General features: G+C 51.7%; 1 protein-coding gene across 3 annotated transcripts in view; it reads right to left on the reverse strand.

The window, feature by feature from the left end:
* Tbc1d2 (TBC1 domain family member 2) overlaps positions 1-14,461 on the reverse strand; it is a 38,856-nt gene that overhangs the window by 14,658 nt on the left and 9,737 nt on the right. The window contains exons 4-6 of one of the 3 annotated variants that reach the window (XM_048337708.1): positions 10,359-10,492; positions 8,942-9,135; positions 2,484-2,867 (exon numbers count right to left, since the gene is read on the reverse strand). In XM_048337708.1, coding sequence (XP_048193665.1) covers positions 2,484-2,867; positions 8,942-9,135; positions 10,359-10,492 — 712 coding nt within the window. Of the gene's footprint in view, positions 1-150; positions 696-2,483; positions 2,868-8,941; positions 9,136-10,358; positions 10,493-14,461 lie in introns of those variants that run through there. The other 2 variants (XM_048337724.1, XM_048337716.1) reach the window with 2 other exon arrangements.

A 14,461-nucleotide genomic window follows, 5' to 3' on the forward strand; every position in this document is an offset into this window, starting at 1 on the left:
CACCACCGGCCCGGCCCCATTCCCCAGCGAGCTGCTCGTGGTATTTCCCAGGCTTTGGAGACAATTGTCTGTAGGCGCTCCCTCCAGGTTCTAGGGAAGGCCCCCAGGTGCCCCTTGAGACAGCAACTCCCATTCAGCTCGGCCCCCTACCTTGACTGTGCTCCTTGGCTCAGAACTGTAGGGAGGAAAAAGAGAGACCTGAGAGATGAGAAAAGCCACACGACAGTCACCGGCAGAGCAAAAGAGGGAAACAGGCTGGAGAAGCGGCCCAGAAGACAGGATCCGGCCAGGGGATTCGCCGGGAAATTCTGGTGGACCAGGTCCTTGGGCTCCCGCCAGAAGCTGTGTCCCTGCCCCTTCTGTGCCTCAGCCTCCCTGCCAATAAAGGACGACAGGCCACATCTCTACATCCTTCCTGCTCTGAAATTCGAGAGGTCAACGGCCCTAGTCTTGAAATGAGCCTCACAAACAAGGGACTGCGTTTTGAAAGTTAGGCGGACCTCAATCCAAGTGCCAGCAGGAAATGGGAACTCCTGTGGCTAGACCCAAAGGGAAGAGACATTTGGTGGCTCTTCTAAACACTGCCAGGAGCTGGTGGCTCATGGATGTAATCCTAGCTACTCAGGAGGCTGAGATCTGAGGATGGTGGTTCAAAGCCAGCTGGGGCTGAAAAGTCCCCATGAGACCACCAAAAAAACTGGTTAGTGGTACTGTGGCTGGAAGTGGTACAGTGCTAGCCTTGAGCAAAAGAGCTAGGGGACAGTGCCCAGGCCCTGAGTTCAAACCCCAGGACCACAAATTTTTTTTTTTTTACAAAGTTACAAATAAGTTATTTATAACTTCTTTAAAGAACAAAGTACCAATGAACTCTAGGAAATAAAAACAAGAGGCTTTTTCTTCTTTGCTGTTTTTTTTGTCTTGTTCGTTCATCTATCTGTTTTGGGGAGTATATGGGGGGAGGGAGCAAAGAAATTGAGGGACAAAGGGTGAACAAATGCAGTAGTGGTACTCACTAGACCCTATGTGGAAAATGTAATATACAACTTGTGGGTGGGGATAGGAGGGGAAAATTGGGAGAGAGCAAGGGAAGGGGTGATGTTGTCCAAAAAGAAATGTACTCTTTATCTGACTTATGTAACTGTAACCCCTCTGTACATCATCTTTATAATAACAATAAAAACTTAAAAAATAAAACAAAGAACAAAGCCCTGGGCCTGGGGGAGGATGCACACAGCCTCCTGGAAGCTGGGCCTGATGACAAATGACATTCCTGAAGGTGTGAATGGAGGATACACTCAGTCCCCTAGAGGAGGCCCGTGACAGGCAGACAAGTGGGTCCGGGCAGACTCACCTAGGCTCTGGCCTGTGCTGGATGAGGCAGGCAAGCAGGAAGCCCTTTAGTGGACTGGCCGGGAGGAAGCGTCCCTACTGCAAGCCAGCTGCACCTGCACTTGAAGGTCTGGTGTATTCTACCGTACAAGATCTCTCATACAGAGGCTGGAGAACTTGCCCAAGGCGCGCAGCTAGCAAGGGGCAGAGCTAGGACTTCAAGCCAGGGCTGGTGCACACCACAGCCTGGGGCAGTCGCCAGTGCTCAACACAGTTCCACTGCTTCGCACATGCTTTTCTATTGCTTTTCCTTTTCCTTGTTCACATCTTCTATGTCACTTGGGCGCACTGGAGCTCCCAAGGTTATAACTAAGTATGTGAGTGGCCATCAAGGGTCAACCAAGACTTGGATCCAGACTAGCAGGTGACAGTGGGCTAAGGCTTCAGGCCTCCCGTAGGCCAGGCAGCTCCTGTCACAAGAGAAAGCTGCAGGCGTCACACCTCAAATAAAGTCCCTGGCCTGGGTCCCGTGACCTGGGAAGGCCTGGGGAGAGAGGTGTGGACAGGACAGAAGGCAAAGCAAGGCAAAGAAAGGGGTGGGACCTATAGAAGCAGAGGAGCTGAGAGGTACAGAGCAGACACACCAGCCAGCAGACACAACATCCAACCTAGTTCCGCTCTAACACTCGGGACAGGGCTCGAGCGCGTGTCTTCATTCTCTCCACCTTGCTACCCATGCCCGCACAATGGGTGTGCTGTTATGTATGAGTGACCGCCTCACAGGGCTGGTGTGAGGGGACATGACTGGGTACAGGTTGGGCACATAGGACAATGTCTGCACAGCAATCATTCTGTCAGTCCTACGAACAGAACAACAATGACTGCAGCACAGGCTGCCGGTACTGTGCAGGGCGCTGGCTGTGCAGGACAGCCCGCACTGAATAACACCAAGGGACTCTGCATGGACCAGGCTCCTGACATGGCTGTTCTTGGGCTCTCGCCTCTAATGTTCTAAGTTAGAGGCACTTTGCCCAGGATGGCAAAGGCGAGGCCATGCCATTGCAGGATGGTGACCGTACCCCAGGTAGCAAACCACTAGCCCAGCCCTGCCTGGGGTCCAGGAGAGGGTGTGGCTGGCCTGGAGGGAGGCCTACCTTCAGGTGCTCCATCCGCTCCTGCTGGCTCAGGAAGTCTGGGTCAGTAGCACTGGGGGGCCCAGGAGGCTGTGCGAAGTCCTCGGTGACCTTCTCTGAGAGCTTGCAGATGACCTGCTGCTTGGCCTGGTTCTTTTCCATGAGCAGCTGCACATGCTGCTGTAGCTCCTGCACCTGCTGTTCCCGCAGGCCGGCCTCGTGCGCCAGGTGCTCCCGCTCCTGCTCCAGGGCCTCCACGCGCCGGCCCAGCTCCTCGATCTGACGCACTTTGTGCCGCACCAGCTCCAGCCGGTCCTCGTCCTTGGCTGCCGCCAGGTAGGCACTAGACGCCCGCTTCTCCTGCTGGGCAGCCTCCAGTGCCTTGTGCAGGATCTTCACCAGCTCCTGAGGGGCGGAGGGGTGGGGAGGAACACCCATGAGTTCGGGGAAGGCCTGACAGGTACCAGAGAGGGCACACATTGTCTCATGTGATCTCAACACTCACTTCTGCCTTCTCTGTCCTGCAGAGTGCTGGCTGGGCAGACTGTGGAGCAGGTGACTATTCTGCCTACATGGGAATGTGGGCAGCTTCTGGGTCACCCCTGAAACTAGTAGACACATGTTCCTGGGGTCCAGTTCCTCTTTGAAATTCTGTCTGAAAAGTGGCAAGAATGAGGGCAGCCACTTGAGACTCCCAAGTTCATGCTGAAGGTGGCAGGCTCCTCTTCCCATTCCGTCCCCCCCCCCTGCAGCCCCCACTCCAGCAACATAGACCTGCTCACACTTAACTGGGACTCCTCAATGTTAGAGGGAGAAACTCTGTATTTGCTTTAGGACATAATACTTGGAGGCTTCTTGGTTATAGCAGCAGAACCCATACCCTGACTTAGACCTGTAATTTTCCAGGATGAACCAACTGAGGTCCAGGATAGCAGAGTACAATTTGGTCCTGAAGCATTGACATGTCAAAGCTTGAGCTTAGTTGCTAACAAAACCTGTAGGCATGTATTACTCATCAATTGTGATATTCCTTTGTACAATGACTAGCTGAGGCTGCCAAGCCCTTTCTAATCTAGCGTCCAGTACTTTCTGTCAACTTGAGAGAGAATTAGAGAGGAAATACACCAGCACTCCCTGATGCAAAGCTTCCCAGAGTTTATTCAATGCATTTGTGCATTTAACTCGGCCCATTAAATGTTGCAATGCCAGAACAAGGAAGTGCTGGAAAGTTCAGAAACAGCCCTTGATTTCCTCCTTCTCATCAGGGGCAATTGAACACAAGGAAACTCTAGGTATGCGGGATTCCTTGGGCCTTCAAGTCTCTACCTCCCCCAGGAGCGGGAATTTTTGGGGGGCCAGCATCAGAACACAGGAAGCTAGGGACCCTGCTGCCAGGCCCAAGTGGTAGAGATGGCCTTCGGGCCACGATGCTGTGCTCTGAGCCAGTCTCAGTTGGAGAAAACACATTCTTTTAGAGACTCATCAACTATACTCATTCCAAAATATTTAAATAAATAGTTCAGCTAGATAGGATAACTTGCCAAGAAGAATGCCACTTTGAGTAGAAACACTAAAAAAAAAAAAAAAATCACAGTTGCATGTCTTCAGAAACCTCAGTACTACTAGTGACCACCCCTTTTCTGCTTCTCATTTCCACACACCTATCCATGCATCCAACCTGTACCAACTGCCCACTCATGACAGGCCCTGGGCATCTGTGCTGCTGCCTGAGAGGGAACTGCCATAGTTCCCATCTCCCAGGACTGCAAAAGCTGTCAAGGGTGAACCACCTCCATGGAAGTTTCTGGTGTTCTGGGAGCCTGTGGATGGGCATGGGTTGTGACTTCTGCCTGTGGAGGAAGTAGATGGGGCGGAGGGGGGGGGGGGAGACCAGAAGGGATACAGCAGTTTATACTGAACCCTGAAAAATGGGGCCAGGGGGACCAAGTAGCAGGTGGGAGGAAAAGGTGGGTACTTTCCTACTTTCTGAGAAGGAAGTTGGAAGGCAGGCTGAGGAAGGCAGGCTGAGGAAGGCCTAGAGAAAGGAAAGAGTAGGGTGGGAGGTGTGTGGCAGGAAGGTGAAGTGGGGGTGGGTACACATCAACCCAGAATGCCTGGAATGTTCAGAATGAAGCAACCTACTTCTCAGGGCCCTGGTGAGATTAACATTCCATTAGACGGGGCTTCTGGTTTGGTGGAGATCTGGCGATGACCTGAGGTAACTGGTGAGGAGCCAGATACCACTGCTGAGTCACACTTGAGGATCAGAAGCAGGGTGGGGGGCTCTTCCCCCTGACTCTAAAGCTATCTCATTACATCGGGATATCTTCTTCCCCCACTTGGCTCTCCCAACCATCAGCCTGCACAGAAAGTGATATGCTTGAGGCTTTTTGGCATGAAAGCACTGGTATTCTCACCACTAACTGAGCTAAAGGTGGCCTAAGTGGGCGGTGATCAGCTTACCCAGGCCTCAGATCCTGCCATGGGCTATCTATGATTTGTGTGTCCAACACTTCATGCAATGAAATATAATCCGTTAGAGCTTCACCTAGGGTCCATGGAGATGGGGGGTGTCTTTGGGAGAGTGATTAGAATAAGGTGGTTGGGATGGGGGCCCCATGACTGAATCCTGATGACTTTCTAAGAGGGAGAGAGACTGGAAGAGACACAGATACACACACGTGGGCCTATGTCTTTCACCATGGGCTGCCCCGCATTGCCTTGGATCTCTGCCAGCAAGAAGGCTGTCTGCGCCACGTGTGGTGATTTATCCTTGTATTTCCTGAATCAGGAGCCAAAATAAATCTCTTCTTTATGAAGTAGCCTCCCTCTGGTATGTCCTTATAGTAACTGATTACAAACAGTCCCATCCAACCTCAAAGAGAACTTATCTAGCAAGGATGGTCTCAGGCAAGTTCCTTCACCCAACCTCTGCAGACTCATAATTAGGATGGAGAAAGGAAGCCCATTCCAGGCAGAGCTGCCTCAAAGATAAGAAAAGGATGCCAAGAACTCCTGTCAGAGATGAAGCAGTAGCAAGCCTCCCAGCCCCCTTCCATGATGGCAGGCACAGGGCCAGAGGTGTGGACTCCAGTCTGGCTAGAGTTCCAGGTCAGGGACCATTCCTTGCCCCAGCCAGTCAAGATTCCTGAAAAATAATTCTGTGTCTTTACCAAATGAACCTGAGGGAGCTAAGGGGCCCCTGAGGGCCCAGCCTTCCTGGCAGCCAACAGATGGGCACCTCTACCAGACAGGAGCTGGCCTTCTGTCAGAGCAGATGGCCTTCAGGCTGGGTGTGGCTCCATCAGCTCCCAGGGCTTATGGCACCTGGCCCATCAGCCATCTGGCACCATCTCCTGAAGCCCAGACCTCTTGTAGGGCCAGCACTGAACGTAGCCGGACAGATAAGGGCTGTACAGGTAGCAGGCTCACTGTGGTTCAGTACACCAGTAGGGAGAAACAGGACTTCCCTCATGTGTTCCAAAAGGCAGGCTCAGTGCTGGAGTCTTGAGACTAGGCCATGCAATTGTAAGGTCCACTCCCAGGAAGGTTCCAGGCAGATGCCCAGTACCTGTGTTACCTAGGTAACCGGAGCCCTCCCCAGGGTGGACCTTACATTGATCAGGGGGAGAAGGCAGCTTGGGCTGGAAAGGGAGATCAGGGCCCCAAGCCTGGCTCTTCCAGGTGTGTGAAATTGGGCAAGCTACCCACCTTCCCTGAACCTCCTTCAGGCATGGCATGGCTCAAGGACAGAGGCTCTCCAGAAAGAAAGATCAGGCCTGAACCCTGGATCAACCCTGCTGAGGGTCTGGAATAGTTCTCAGACCCAATTTCCTGTTCCGGAATGACAAGAAGTGCTAGCACTGTGCTGGGTCACACAGGTGAGGGCCACATGGCTGGCTGAGCTAGGACAACAGCTCTGTTCTCAGCTCCCTAATGCTAGGGGCATATAGACAGCAATGTCTTCCTGCTTCAGACACAGAAGAGCGCCTTGCAGTGTGGCTGCTGGGAAGGCTAGGGCTGTTTTCCCACAGATGAGTTGGACTCTAAGGGTCTCAGATGAATTGCTTCCCACCTAGAATTTCTTTTTGTTTGCTTGTATTGCCAGTATTGGGGTTTGAACTCAGAATCTTGCCCTTGCTAGGCAGGTGTTCTATACCTCAGTCCTTTTTGCTTTTGCTTATTTTTCAGGTAGAGTCTTGTGTATTGTTTTTTTTTTTTGCCTGAGGCCAGCCTTGGACTATGATTCACCTACTTATGCCTCCATGTAGTTAGGACCACAGGAGTCTACAAAAGCCTGGTTTATTTGAGAAGGGGGTTTCAGTAACTTTTTGCCTGGGATGACCTCAAACCACAATAATCCCACCTCCTGAATAGCTGGGATTATAGGAATATACCACCATGCCCAACTCTACTTTTGAGGGTTTGGGGACCACTGGACACCCAAAGATGAGCTGTCTTCTCTGTTATGCCTTCCTTTGCCTCACTTCCAAGCCGGAAGTTTCCTGTTCTCCTTGCACTCTGGTTGTGGTGTCTAGGCTGCTGGTGGTCCTGAGCTGGTAGGGTAGGAGCGAATGAAGACCCGGGCCTCTGCATCACTGCCATGGCCTGAACTCACTTCCCAGAGGCCCCAGTGGCATTCCCTGTGGGGTACTTGCTCCAGTGAGGAAGGAGTCAGCACTGGGAACAGATGAGCACAGTGCAGCGGGTGACATTTGTGGGGTGCCCTCAGCCGTATGCTCCAAATACAGATCTCTTCCCTCAGGAAGAGCTCCAGATGCATTCACACACATGAAACGGGCTGAGAGAGGAGAAGGGACCCGTTTACAGGCAGAATGCAGGCTGTGCTGTGCTTTACCATAAAGTCACCACTAGACTGCCGCACAGGAGATGGCTGGGGACCGTGCCAGTCCATGCGAACAAGAGCATTGTCTCCCAACCACCTTCCTGTAACATGCTGGAGGTTACCCACTGAAAAAACTTCACATGTGTATGTGTGTGTATGCACACACCTGTGTGTATGTTGGTCCTGGGACTTGAACACAGGGCCTGGGTACTGCCCTTGAGCTTTTCTTTTTTGCTCAAGGCTAACACTGTACCACTCCAGCCATAGCTTCACTTTTGGTGTATTTTTCTGGGGGTGGGGGAGGGTGGTTAATTGGAGATAAGAGTCTCATGGAATTTTCTGCCTGGGCTGGCTCCCAACTGTGATAATCAGATCTCACCTCCTGAGTAGCTAGGGTTACAGGCGTGAGCCATTGGAGCCTGGCAAAAGCTCCAGTATTTTGAAAAACTGAACAACTACATTGTGACCCTTTCTCTCTGAGTGGATGGGGGCTGTCCACAACTTGCCCATCCTTCTAAACCCCCAGAGTCCTGCCTGCCTTTACAGGAGGTAAGTGGTTGCTCCCCAGGTGCCAGGGGGCACACCTCAGGGAAAACCCAGGCCTCAGGTGGCCTCGGACAATTTGTCCTGTTTCAGAAAGAAAGGCAGGGGTGGGGGCTTCCTACACAGTATGGAAAGAGGGGGCAATGCGGCGAGAGGAGAGCTTCCCATAGGGCTGCTGTGTTCCTGTGACGGCACCAGTGTGTGCTGTGATCGTGTACTGGGGTGCTGGGTCTGCTGTCTGAAATGTGACTGGTTGAGTGTGGGGCCCGTGTCCTTAGCCCCCTGCCCTTTTCCAGCACCCGGGGCATGGGAGAGGCCCACAGTGAAACCTCGAATACATAAATGAACTAAGAAGGCAGAATGACTGATCTACCTCTCTGATCACCAGCTATGTCATTCAATGTAGCCCCTGGCCCACCAGAAATAAAGCCTTTGTCAGTTCCCTTGAGAGTTGTCCATGGTGATTACTATTTGGGGACTGGAAATTCTGGGAAGAAGCAAAACTTAGGTAGGCAGAGCACTGAGAGGACAAAGAGAAATCTATGAGAGGGGCAAAGACTCCGAAGTATAGGAGCACATGCCCCATCCCCAGCAGGAGTCTTCTATCTAGATCAAGGGCCAGGAAAGGAAGTGGGGCGGGGGCGGGGGGGGGGCAATGAATGTAGCCAAAGCTCAAACACAAAAGCCTAGGTCTTTCTCTTGGAGGAAGAAAAGGCTGGGCCCTCAGAGCCCACAGTGCTGCAAGGGCCCTGAGAGGTTCCCTGCCTGGGGACCTGCGCTACCTGCACAACTGTGCTACCTTGATTGCCCAGGACCCTGCATCCCAACCACCCCTCCAAACACTGCCTTTCTTCTGGGTTGGGCCAGGTGCCCATGTCTCTCTGGGATGCTTCTAAGAGACCCCTGCCTTTAGTGGATTTTTGTCACCTAGTGTGTCTGACAGACTCTCTTCTCCTCTCCTGCAGTTTTTTGGTTCTTTAAGGCCCACTGGGCAGGCTGTGCCCAGTAGGGAAGATGTGCCATGTGTAGTTATCCACAAGGTTCCAAGCTTGGGGGCCCACAGGGGCCTGAGGCAGAAGCTTCGGCTCACCTTCTGGGACTGTAACTCAGTAGTGAGCACCAGCACCTGTTGCTCCAATGCCACTACCTTCTCCTGGGCCGATCGGGTCCTTGCCAGCCCATCAGAAAAGAATGGGAAGGTGTTGCTCTGGCGCTTGGTTTTCTGTGTGATGGTGGGCACAGAGGGTTTGGATGCTGCCTTTGGAGAATCTTCTGGCTCTCTCCCTGCTCAAGAGGAGAAACAGAAACAGTATAACACCTGGTCAGCCTAAAGGGCCACTGGCCCATAACCCTGAAAGTCATTGTATGTTCCTTCACAAGGAAGAGTGGGAAAGAGGGAGGGAGGGAGGAAGGAAATGTATTTTCCTTTATTACTTTCAGCATCATTGCTAACTGGTTCACTTGGGAAGATGAAAACATTTCTGGAGGTAGATGGATAGTGGTGATGGTTTCACAATAATGTGAATAGACTTAATCCATTGAATTATACATCTAAAGATGCTAAAACTCCTCCCTCCACCAACCCAAGAGCTTGAACTCAGGGCCTTGAGCTCTTGCTCAGCATTTTTGCTGGTGCCTGGTGCTCTACTGCTTTAGCCTTGCCTTCAGTCCAGCTTTTTGCTAGTTAATTGGAGATAGAGTCTCATGGACTTTTCTGCCCAGGCTGGCTTTGATCCATGATCATCTGGATCTTAGTGTCATGAGTTGCTAGGATTACAGGTGAGACTCACCAGTTTATTTTTGTTTTCAGGTTAGCCCTGAACTCAAGATCTTCCTGTCCTCAGCCTCTAGAGTGCTGGGAATCCAGGCATGGACTATTACATCCAGCTTTAAAAGGGTCATTTTGTTTGAGTATATGTCACCACAATAATTAAAAAAAAAATCACTGCTTCTCAATGTCTGGAAGGTCAGGAGTGGTAAAGTGGAGCATTTCATCTTTGACACACTGCTGTGGATTCAATGTAATGTTCCCTGCATTCCTCTAGTGAAGAAGCCCCAGTCCTCGGTGTGGGTGTGATGGGCTAGGAGGTGGGGCCTTCAGGAAGTGACTGGGTTTCGATGAGGGCTTGACAGTGGAGCCCCAAGACAGGATGGGTGCCCTTAGAAGAAAGGGACGAGATCAGAGCCCTGACTTCCAGTCATGGGTGCGATCAGTGAGATGGCTCTCTCTGGAAGCCGAACCCTCACTAGATGCTGAATTGACAGTGGCTTGATTGAGGCCTTCCCAGCCTCTCACCAGCTGGGAGAAGAGGGTGTCACCTTTTACGTCATATAGTTTATGCATTTTGTTATAGCAGCAGAAGTTGCACACACACACACACACACACACACACACACACACAATGTATGCTGGGTGGAGAGGAGAGGAAGCACACATCCAGTCCAGAGGCCTGGCCCCTGAAAGCAGTTCCCTCTCCCCTCCCTCCCCACCCCAGGACAGCGCTCACCTGGGGCGCTGGGTTCGGAGCCTGAGGACTGCTCCTCTCTCTGAGGCCCTCCGCTCTGTGGGGACTCTTCCACTGGTGGTCCGTGGCCTGTCCCGTGGGCCTGCTTGTTGCCGCAGATGTTGTGCATGGTGTTTCTGAAAGGAGAAGCCAGGAACGGGAGGCTGTTAGCCCTGCACCCTTCCTGCTGTCTTCTGGGGGCCACACCTCACCTCCATGCCTCTCCCCCCCAGCCACTCCAGTCTCCCTGGGTCCAGGACCCCTATATGATTAATCCTCCTGGAAAGCCACCCTGACCCGCCCCACCCCCCACTTCACCTCCATGCATTCTCCTGGGCACACTATACTGCGTCTATGAGCTGAGCTAGCCCCAGCCCTGCTGCTGGATTTCGAGTTTCATGTGTGTCTTTTCCCTTCACTCGGGGATCGACAACAGTGCCTAAAATACAGATTGCACCTCATATGTGCTGAGTGGATTTGGCCAAACTAGCCCTCCAAAACCTCCCCTGACCTCTTAACTACCTGGTTAGACCAATCAAGGCCCCGGGGATGCCTTTGCACTGCACGCCTGGGCCGCCCATCGGCCAAGCTGAGCCATGTGCCATTGATCTAGGCACTAGAATTCCAGTCAATGCCTGAGTGGGTTATAGGAGGGAACTAGGTAGCACAAAAGCCGGTCCAACAGCAAGGAACACAGAGAAACCTTTAACAAGTCACATGGAAAGACCACCCCACCAAGCTCCTTGCAAGATACGAAAGCAGACTTATTTCTCACGTGGGAATCCAGAGGAAGGTGGACGGCTGGATTCAGTGGCTGCCCCTCCTCTGCCTGTATGGGAGCACAGAATGCCCCCCGCCCTTCTTCATGGGTTCCCTGTAGTTCACCTCAGAAACTATCAGCATCCAAGGTTTTTGATGAGTAATTGGATTTCCTTGCTTTTGATTAAGTATTCTCAAATTATCTATTGCTTCTGAGTCAACTCCACTAAGCCAATTAGTTGTTCTAGGAATTCGTCCCTTCTAGTCTTTTCCTTTTTCTTTTTTAAAGATGGGGTTGCCTCCATTCATAATCCTCTTGCCTTTGCCTCTCCAGCGCTGAGATTACAGGCCTGTATCACCTCATCTTATCCTAATAGTCCTTTATATGTCTGTAGAGTTTGTTAGTAATGACTCTTTTTTGAATCCAGTATAAAAAAAAAATAACGAGATCATGAGGGTCAGGCGCTGGTGGCTCACGCCTGTAATCCTAGCTGCTCAGGAGGCTGAGATCTGAGGATCATAATTCAAAGCCAGCCCAACAAGAAAGTCCGTGAAACTCTTATCTCTAATGAGCCACCTAAAAGTGGGTAAATGGAACAGTGGCTCAAAGCAGTAGAGCACTCGCCTTGAGCAGAATAGCTCTCTCAGGCACAGAGCCCAAGCTCTGAGTTTAAGCTCTACCACAGATTAAGAACAAAAAACTAGATACAATAAATTAAGAGCAGAGAAGAAATGGAAATCCAATACTCCTAATGCCTAACTCCTTGAGCTAGTATTTCCCCTCCCTAGTTCTTCCTTTCTCCTACGTCATTACTGAAGAGTAACTGTGACCTGGATGAGCACAGCCCTGTGGGCTGGGTTCTGTCATGCGATTTCACAAACCACAAGCCTCAGAAGTTGCAGGCGGCCGGCTCTGGGGCTCATCCCTGCAGCCAGAGGCTGGGTGGGGCAACCACCAGGGCTGCCTACACTTTCCCTAGCTGGGAACCACAACCTGGAACATGTCCCAGGGCTTGTGCAAGGATACAGGAACCCCAGCTTTAGGGCAGCAGAGTCCTCTAAGTCCTAGCACATTTCCCCTGGCACCAGGAGCCCCATGCTTTCTGACATGGCCAGGTGGACACTGCCCAGCTAACTCTTCTTGAAGAATATGTCTCTCTTACACAAATTCATCTGCTTTGCTCTGAGTAATCCATAGAACATTTTCTTTCTTTCTTTTCCTTCCTTCTTTCCTTCCTTCCTTCCTTCCTTCCTTCCTTCCTTCCTTCCTTCCTTCCTTCCTTCCTTCCTTCCTTCCTTCCTTTCTTTCTTTCTTTTCATTGGCACTTCGAACTCAGGGCCTCATACTCTTGCTTGGCCTTCTTGCTCATGGCTGGTGCTCTATCACTTGAGCTATACCTCCATTTCTGACTTTTTTGTCTGTTGTGGGGCTTGAACTCAGGGCCTGAGCACTGTCAGGCCTGGGCACTGTCCCTGAGCTTTTTTGCTCAAGGCCAGCACTCTACTACTTTGAACCACAATGCCACTTCCAGTTTTCTGGGGGTTAACTGGAGATAAGGTTCACAGACTTTCCTGCTGGGTTGACTTCAAACTGTGATCTTCAGATCTCAGCCTCCTGAGTAGCTAGAATTATAGGTGTGTGAGCCACTAGTGCCTGGCTGCACTTCTGACTTTTTTCTGATTAAATGGAAATAGTCTTAAGGATTTGTCTGTCCAGGTTGGCTTTGAACAGAGATCCTCCTGAATAGCTAGAATTATAGACGCCAGCCACCAACACCCAACTTCATAGGCCATTTGGCATGGAGGGTGAAAGACCAGGGCAGCAAAGTGACAGACGGACATAAGGATGTCTGCAGGGATAAGTTTCAGCAAGCCAGTTTATCTCCCTGAGCCTCAGTTTCCTCCACTCTACAACCAACACTAGTTAGGCTGTGCATGGGCCATGTTCAGAGCTAAACATGGACACATTCCGCTCACTTCAGCCTCACAACAACCCAAGTCCATAAGCACTGTTATCTGCCCTCTGGACAGAGAGGAGAGGTGAGATTCTAGGAGGATGAACAGCCCAAACCACAGAGCTGATGAGGGCAGGGCTGGATGTGAACTCCACGTCAGAGCACTTAACTATGTTGCACATAATGACGTCAGGACACAAGCAGCTGACACAGCGCTGGGGAGGCCTGCCGGGGTTTGGGGTACACAAAGGCAGCTGAGCCTCAGCATCTTGTCTGGGGCCCTAGGCAACACATGGCCTTTTCCTTACAGTGTTGCCTCACACTTTCTGTGGCCATCACAAGCAGCCAGAGAGAAGTGACTGGGGGATGCGCTGAAACTTCCTTCCGTTCTCCATCTCTGGGTGTCCTCTCTTCTATTTCTGCCGCGGCTTCCACTAGGCATGCGCCTGGCCTCATCAAGGTGGGCCACCCCTGGGTCCTGCTGGCTGGACTCATCAGGTCCCTCCCCCCAGCACACTCCCAGTGCTCCCCCTCCCATCTTAGGGTGAGTCTCTGCAGATGCTTCTTATCCCCTAGCAGGCTCAACTCTGCCTAGTGCCCTTGCACCTCTCTCCAGCCTAGATCTCTCTTTCTCCCCTAGGCTCCAGGTCTCTCCCTCTAAATGCTACCTGTAACCACAAAGGACACTCATTGGCTTTTCTCTAAAACTTGCTTTACTCCAGGGAAGGGCCCTGCTCATCCTAGTCACCCAAGTCACGGAAGCTAGCAGAGACGCCTGTGCCTGGATCGCGGTAACTGGGAACCTAGTCCAAGCTCCGTAGGCAATCTAGCCTGCCATCTGAGAGGTCCTGGGTCATCCAAGGTCCACAGAGAAAGCAAGCAGCCAAATGGGATGAGTGCTGGGCATGGACTGAATTTCTGACATCTCCAGTCTCTCACTGATAGCAACAACGGCAGCCCCGCCAGCTCTTCTTATGTGCTTGGGATGGTCTGGTGCAGTCCCAACACAGTCTGCATGAACTCAGTCCCCAACTTAGCCTTGACCAGCCACCCCTGTTACAGGGCTGTGGTTTGAACACAGGATGCTCACTAGACAGGGGTTCCACACCTGAGCCACCTCCAACCCAACCCACTCTAGCTTTGTAAGGTGAACAGTTATATTCACACAAAGCAAGTGAAGTAGAAAAAGCAAACAACTTCCCAAGGGTGGTACAGTCCATGGCGGATGGAGCCAGGATCCAAACCTATGGCCGACGGAGCCAGGATCCAAACCCATGACCGATGAAGCCAGGATCCAAACCCAGGCTGTTTGTCTCCAAACTTACCTTTTATGCCATAGTTCAAAACAAAGCCTGACAATGGCAAAATATATACAAGCCACCTCACCTTTGT

This window comes from Perognathus longimembris, chromosome 1, assembly GCF_023159225.1.
Source record: "Perognathus longimembris pacificus isolate PPM17 chromosome 1, ASM2315922v1, whole genome shotgun sequence".
In the NCBI taxonomy this organism is placed as follows: Eukaryota; Metazoa; Chordata; class Mammalia; order Rodentia; family Heteromyidae; genus Perognathus; species Perognathus longimembris.